Raw genomic sequence first — 8,495 nt, 5'->3', positions numbered from 1 at the left:
AATCTTGCTAATTTGCAACCAATTTTAAATTCAAAGTACTTGAATTAAATCAATTTCTTTATGAGTTGAAAATTAATTTAATACGAAGAAACGAATTGTTCATTTGTTACTTTAGATTTAAAAAAAAATTGATTATTTATTTTAAAAAAGTAGTTTACTTTACTATATAAATGAAATTATATGCTAAAAATTTTCATAAGAAAAAGATTTGTAAGTGTTAATCAATATCCGTATGGGATTATTCCAATAATGTCTTAATTGTAAAAAAAAACAAAAATTCAAAATAATACGAATACCGGAATACGTTCCTCTAATTAAAATATTCATCGAATTCTTATGATAATAGGAATTTATTTGTCTCATAAAACTAGCACTTTACGATTTGAAATACTTCGTAATCTTCTATATAAAAATTACTTTCAGAATCTCTTATCCTCTTTTTATAATTTTGCTTTTTATAGTAAATATTATTATAATCTGAAGATCGATTAGAACTATATATAGTAATATCGCCAAAATGTGGACCATATTGATAGTTATTATACAATGCAAAATTTGTATTTTCTATATCACTAATTATTGCATTATTAATATCCTTATTGTTAAAAGAAAAAATAAAACTTTCATCAGTTTTATGCCAAGATAGACTTGAAGATATCCATTTTAAAGGATTATATCCACCAATAATTTCATTTTCCCCTTTTACTTTAATGAATGTAACAGTATTAGATATATCATCACATAATTCATGAAATTTATCAGGAGTAAATCTATCTCTACTTCCTCTTAATAATAATTTAAATTTGTATGGTAAATGTAATTCTCTAATACGAGCAAAATTGCTATTATAACCAGTTTCAATTTTATCAATTCTTCTTGAAATAACTGAAACTATATTTAAATTAACTATTTTTGAATCAATAATTTTATCCATTCTAATATTTCTAGGAAGTAAAATATTATCGGTTGATATAACATTAGGATTCAAATAGGAATCTAATAGGTCATCATATAGTTGTTGGCTTAAAAGTTTTTGATATGGACGAACTTTTTGCGAGAATTCAATAGATGATAAACTAAAAAATCTAATTAAGGGCAAACAATTTTGTAGAGTATTTTTCATTGTTTTGAAATCATCATCTGACCAACTCTTAGAATCTGAAACAAGAGTTGGGTTTTGTGCAAGACCCCATTTTAACACATATTCCCATACATCAATTTCTCTCATTTGTAAATCATCCTTTTTAATAAGCGAAGTTAAAGAATTTTCAGAAAGTGAAGTAAAATCAAACGATTTAAATACTTTCTCAGGAGATTCAGCCATCAAATTTGTGCAAAATTGTTGAAGTTCTGATAAAGAATTGGATTGAAAGCTCGTTCGATGAATAAGTTCAAAATGTTGTTCTAACCATTCGGAATTATTTTCAATTAAACATTTTTGTAAATAATCAACCAGTTCTTGAAGATGAAGCACTTCTGCAGCTATCAATATTTTTAAAATATCTGAAGTTTCTTGTCCGTTTAATGAAAGAATACCACCATAAATATACCTATATTAAAAATTTTAAAATTAGGGAATTAAATTTAAATTCGATCGTGAAATAAACAAAATTTACCTTAAAATAATTCGAAAAATGTCCGGTGATATATTTGGTAATTTAATATGCGATAAAACATCATTGACATTCTTTTTATTAGAAGCCAAAGTTCTTCGTAAATATGGAGAACGATAACATAAAATATTCATATGAGCACGAAATATTTTTACATTAGGGTCTTCACCGACTTCAATTGTATTATCATAATATTCATTATCTTTTAGTAGTTCAATATAATTTTGGCTTAATAATTTAGAAAACAGTTCGGTAGACATTATTTTTCATATTAAAAAAAAAATAAAAAATAAAAACGGAAAAAAAAACTTTTTTTTAAATTTAGCAAAGTTAAATATATTGATGTACAATTATATAATCTGTAACTAGACATATAAGTATAAATTTCTGTTTCACAATGCAAGGTACGTTATACTTACGTTATAAATAAAGTTAATAGAGTAATGTTAATTTAGATCTACAATTCCGAGTTTCACTTATCTTTTATTTGTATAAAAAAAAATTTTTTTGTATTAATTTTTGCGAAAAAAAAAAATTCCAAATACAATAAATCTTTTACTTTACGTTTTAACTTTACACCTCATTCAAAATCGTTTCGTATGAAAAAAAATACTTTCAACTGTTTTGGTCTTTAAACCTTCAAAATATTTAATATTTTTATTATCTATACCAAATTTTAATTTTTTCTTGCCTCATTCGCTTAGTGGGTGATATATTTCGACGTTATTTTTTAAAAAAAAGAAATTTATTCGTAACTTCCCTTACTTTTGGCGGCCTCATAATTTTATTACCGCAAAAAGAATTCTTTTTAAATAAATAAGAATATATTTTACGTTCGTCTAGACCAATCGACAGAAACCATACAAAGAGTCACCACGGAAACAACGCAGCAAATGTCTTCTACCGCAGTCAAATGATATTATTAATGCGCGACATTTCACTTGTTCAATATACTTTATAAATTTACAAGAAGGTTTATGAAATTGATTTTGATGTAAATGATTTGAAATACAAATATAGTACATTAACTTTGCAACAAAAATTAAATCGCGAGCTATATTTAAAATACGATTTCTTTTTCATCTATTTCGACAATATCATGTCCCGCGATACCACTACTCAGTTTCGACTTAAGACGAGGTTACAATGAAATTTAAGATTGTAACTTGTAAGTGATAAAGGAATATAAAATTTTTAAGAAAGAACTTTAATGTTTGTACAGTATTTAGAATTATCTAAGATAATAATAAAGAATGAATCACAATAGAAATATTTTTATTTGTCATTTTAATACAATAAATAGAAATTTTTTAATTTAAACCAAAAAAAAAAAAAAAAATCAATTTAATCCAAAGAAAAATAAATTTAATTAAAAATAAAGTTTTTCTTTTTTTATAAATACTCCTTTAAACTTTTTCGTCTATGTATACAAAATTAAAATTTTTCTAGTATGGATTTTTAATATCCTTCATATAAAAAATCTTGAAAACTATTTGAGCTTTACTACTATATCACTGAGTTTTTTTGAGTTTTTAAGAATTCCTAAATGGAATATATGACTCGAAATGGAATGATACGGATTTTGTATCAACACGACTCCAATTACGGCTAAACAATCCATACGACCTAAAATAAGAATTTGACGCAGGATTATGTTACATGTTATCTAAATGTAGCAGAAGGTGCTATCTAATTAAAATAAACTCAATGAAATTGAATGAAATTTTCTCCGAGCGATGGTAAGTGTCATTAAAATGATTATGATGTGATGTGATTGGTGTACTGATGTTTATAAATGATAATTTTAAACGCAAAGGACATAATTTTAATGATAGACAAAGATTAAATGATGTGTGACGTTTGCGCGTCATCGTTATATAAAAATCTAGTACAGTAGACAGTAGTAAGCGTTAATAATAAAACCATATCCTAAAATGTTTAATTTATAATTAATTAAATTAAATATTATCCATAATACCTTTGTATATTATATTTGGGGCAACTTTTTATACATCCGTCGCTACATAATGTGACTACTTAAGACTAAATTATATAATATTTTTTAGATTAAATAAATAAAAAATTTTTTTTATCTTACAATTTTTAAAGTACTAATCAAATTTACTAGTTTTTATTCCGATGTACAAAAAAAATTCTTTATAGTATTACAGATTCATAGGAAGAAGCAGTTTGATTACTTTGATGTGCACCGGAAAATTTGAAGGTTAAAATTCAACAGTTTCAACAAAATGCGCATCTTTTTTTTTTTTTTTTGAGTAATCAGTATAATAGTATTAAACGTACTACAAGCTATGGAGGTATGGAATTATTACAATAATGTTTTAATTGTGAAAAAAATTCAAATACGTTTCTTCTAATTAAAATCTTCATCGATTTCTTATGATAACAAGAAATTATTTTGTCATAATAAAACTAACACTATACGATCTGAAATACTTCGTAATCCTCTATAGAAAAATAATCTTCAGAATCTCTTATTTTTTTTTCATAACATTGCTTTTTACAGCGAATTCTATCATAATCTGTAAATTGATCTTTAGAACTATATATGATAATATCTTGACCAAAATATGGACCAAAATTAAAGTGACTATTATTCAATGCATGATCTGTATTTTTAACATTACTTATGACAAAATCTATAATATTTTTATTATTAAAAGAAAATATAAAACTATCATTAGTTTTACCCAAACCACTATTTTTCCATTTTAAAGGATTATATCCCCCAACAATTTCTTCCATCCCATTTATTTTAATAAATGTAACAGTATTAGATATACCATCACATAATTCATGAAATTTTTCAGGAGTAAATCCATCTCTACTTCCTCTTAATAATAATTTAAATTTGTATGATAAATGAAATTCTCTAATATGAGCAAATTTGATATTATAACCAGTTTCAATTTTATCAATTCTTCTTGAAATAACTGAAACTATATTTAAATTAACTATTTTTGAATCGATAATTTTATCCATTCTAATCTTTCTAGGAAGTAAAATATTATCGGCTGATATACTATTAGGATCCAAATAGGAATTTAATAAATCCTCATATAGTTGTTGACTTAAAAGTTTTTTATATGGTCGAACTTTTTGCGAGAATTCAATAGATGATAAACAATAAAATCTAATTAACGGCAAACAATTTTGTAGGGTATTTTTCATTGTTTTGAAATCATCATCTGACCAATTTTTAGAATCTGAAACAAGAGTCGGGTTTTGTGTAAGACCCCATTTTAACACATGTTCCCATACATCAATTTCTCTCATTTGTAAATCATCCTTTTTAATAAGCGAAATTAAAGATTTTTCAGGAAGAGAAGTAAACTCAACCGATTCAAATATTTTTTCAGGATTTTCAGCCATTAAATTTATGCAAAATTGTTGAAGTTTCGATAAATTATTAGATTGGAAGCTTGTCCGATGAATAAGTTCAAAATGCTGTTCTAACCATTCAGAATTATTTTCAATTAAATAATTTTGTAAATAATTAACTAGTTCCTGAAGATGAAGTACATCTGCAGCTATCAACGTATTTAAAATATCTGAAGTTTCTTGTCCATTCAATGAAAGAATACCGCCATAAATATACCTATATTGAAATATAGAATTAAGTGATTTATTTAATTAAGTTCGATTGTAAAAATAAACAAAAAGTTTACCTTAAAATAATTTGAAAAATTTCCGGTGATAAATTTGGTAATTTAATATGGGCTAATACGTTATCGTTGTTTCTTTTATTGGAAGCTAATATTCGTCGTAAATATGGAGAACGGTAACATAAAATATTCATATGAGCACGAAATATTTTTACATTAGGATCTTCACCAACTTCAATTGTAATATCATAGTATTCATTATCTTCTAATAGTTCAATATAATTTTGACTTAACAATTTAGAAAACAGTATAGTAGACATTATTTTACGAATTTTTTTTAAAAAATTTTTTTTTAAAAAAATTTGGTATTATGATGTACCCGTGGCTAGATATATGTAAAATATAAATTTCGTTACACAATTGTTTCACAATTCAAGCCCAACTTACTAATAAAGTTAATTAACATAACATTGCGACGGATTTATGAAATTTGACATGCTCCCTCTGGAATCCAAAAAATGTCAAATAATGACGCTGGAAAAATTGATTAGAGACAAGATTTGGGGTACAAAAAATTTTTTGGGACTCATTTTTGACTGATCACTAATAAATTTTGTTAAAATACTGTCAATTGTCAAATATTTTTTATTTAATTTACATGACGGACAAATTTTGGAGTATTTCATAAATTCGCCATGGTTTGTTGCAGAACTCATAGTGTATTTATTTAAAATATAGATATAAAAGCAATACTTTTAATTTAGATCTGCGATTCTAACCTTAATTCAACTTCTACAGTAGATCTAACTCTACGACTTTGATACCCACCCACCCAAAGTTTTCATTTAATATTCAAATAGTACAATTTTATCCTACATTATTGCAAACCAATATCTTGCCCAGCCACTAAGACGAAAATTCCAAAGGACCTTCAAATCTTTTAGTCCGTAGTGACGAATACGAATACGTTCCCTACAATTAAAATCCTAATAGTTTGTAATATCGATTTTTTATATGAAATAAAATTATTTTTATCTCAAACTAGCGCTTTATGATTTAAAATACTTCGCAATCTCAGAATCTCTCATCTTTTTTTCATAATATTGCAGCAAATTCCATAATAATCTATAGATTAACTTTTAGAATTCCATATAATAATATCATCGCCAAAATATGGATCACAATCAATGTTACAATAAATTGCACGATTTACATTTATTGCGTTACTAATAATTGCATCTTTAATATTCCTATTCGTAAAAGAAAAATAGTACTATCTTTAGTTATACCTCAACTACAATTAGAATAAATTCTATTTTTTCACAGTAGTATTTGGTTTTATAAATAATATAGAAGTCATGATAAAATAATTATAACTTAATGTTTGAATTTTATTTGCGTATTTTTGCAGGATTTTCAATATCAGGTGTCAATTATGCGTATTACTCATATAAAAAGTTTCTGTGTACAATTCATAGTAAAAAAATTTTTCTCCACCCGATCCATATATACAGTATATTTCTGGGTCCCGTTTATATCTTATAATAATAGGACTGATTTAATTTTTCCTTTAATCACACGTTCATTATCTAGAGATAATTAATTTTTTCATATGTTTCTGAAAAGATATTGATGCCACTTTATTTTGTAAACAAAGAAGTTTGTTAAAATTAGATATTTTATCAAAGTTTTGATTCATGAAATACTTCGTCAGAATAAAACAGGGCATATTCAATTTTTAGAAAATTGTTTATATAATATTGACCCTTGGCACAAAACAATGTTAATTAAAGCAAGTGCCCATTCCCCATTTTTATCACGTTTCTTCATATTTTAAAAGATAACATCATATATTGTGCAAATACGCATGAAAGTGCTATTATATCCATTATCTATAAGTACAGTAATGTTGTACATTATTAAATTTTTTAAATATGGAATTTTTTGTTGTATCATTTTTGTTATCTTCTTACTATAATATGCAATAATCATATCTGTTTTTATTTTAAACTTTATTTATTGTAAAAATGACGTTACCTAAACCGTATTAATTATTAATTACCGGAAATACGGGTATCTAATCCAGTCTAGTTGTAAAAAAAGAAAAGAAAAGAAAAAAAGTTAAAATAAGGTACGAATACTGATGTTCCGTCCAATTAAAATCTTAATAATTTCTTATGATAATAAGAAATTATTTTGTCCCAATAAAACTAGAGCTTTATGTTTTGAAATACTTCGTAATCTTCTATAGAAAAATAAACCTTCAGAATCTCTTATCATTTTCCTTTTTACAGCGAATACTGTCATAGTCTGTAAATTGATCACTAGAACTATATGATGTAATAATATCTCGGCCAAAATATGTACTATAATCAGAGCGATAATTCAATGCGTGATCTGTATTTTTAACATTACTTATTATAACATCTTCAATATTTCTATTATTAAAAGAAAAATAAAACTATCATTAGTTCCCAAATATTAGAAGATTCCCATTTAAAGAATTATATCCACCAACAATTTCTTCCATCCCATTTACTTTAATAAATGTAACAGTATCAGATTTATCATCACATAATTATTAGGAGTATATCCTTTTATAGATAGTTCAAATTTTATATGGTAAACATCATTAATAACCACTTTATTCAACCCATTTTGAAACAGTTGAAATAATATTAGGATCAATCATTAATTTGAGAATCATTAATTTTTCTTGAACGTTGTATTTTAACACACTACCAAGATATTTAATAGTTGTCGATCTAGTTTTTGATATGGTCGAACTTTTTATGAGAATTCTCAAAATGATAAACCAAAAAAATCTAAATAAAGGTAAACAATATTTTTATCGTTTTGAAGTAAGATTTAGGATCTGGAATAAGATTTGGATTCTCTGCAAGACCCCATTTTAGTAAATGCTCCCATACTTCAATTTCTTCTATAAAAATTTTATCCGCTATTTTTGTAAAAACCCGGATCCATTCAACGGAAAATGTAAATAATTCGATAAATTCCGTGATATAAGGTTATTAATTCCGGAAATATGAGCCTTTTACGGAAAAAAGATGGAATATAAAAAACGGATCGACTTTTTTTACGGGGCTCTTTTAATAAGTAAAATTAAAGATTTTCAAAAAGTGAGTGAAATCAAAAGATTTAAATATTTTTTTTCACATTTAATTTGTACAAAATTCTAATAAATTATTAGATTGTGAACTAATTTGTTGAGTAAACCCAAAATGTTGCTCCATCC

At 25.1% G+C, this 8,495-nt stretch overlaps 2 protein-coding genes across 2 annotated transcripts; both read right to left on the bottom strand.

Annotated features, from left to right (window-relative positions):
* Positions 1 to 367: 367 nt before the first annotated feature.
* Positions 368 to 1,873, bottom strand: OCT59_025335 (uncharacterized protein; the record flags this gene model as incomplete). The annotated part of the gene is made up of 3 exons (XM_025330960.2): positions 368 to 1,240; positions 1,454 to 1,550; positions 1,617 to 1,873. 3 exons carry the CDS (start codon positions 1,871 to 1,873, stop codon positions 368 to 370), a joined length of 1,227 nt encoding a protein of 408 aa, XP_025165145.2.
* Positions 1,874 to 4,052: 2,179 nt separating this feature from the next.
* Positions 4,053 to 5,559, bottom strand: OCT59_025334 (uncharacterized protein; the record flags this gene model as incomplete). The annotated part of the gene is made up of 3 exons (XM_066137781.1): positions 4,053 to 4,922; positions 5,157 to 5,232; positions 5,303 to 5,559. 3 exons carry the CDS (start codon positions 5,557 to 5,559, stop codon positions 4,053 to 4,055), a joined length of 1,203 nt encoding a protein of 400 aa, XP_065992026.1.
* Between the last annotated feature and the right edge of the window lie 2,936 nt (positions 5,560 to 8,495).

Source organism: Rhizophagus irregularis, chromosome 5 (genome assembly GCF_026210795.1).
Source record: "Rhizophagus irregularis chromosome 5, complete sequence".
Taxonomy (NCBI): domain Eukaryota; kingdom Fungi; phylum Glomeromycota; class Glomeromycetes; order Glomerales; family Glomeraceae; genus Rhizophagus; species Rhizophagus irregularis.
This window is presented reverse-complemented; position numbering and strand designations above follow the sequence as displayed.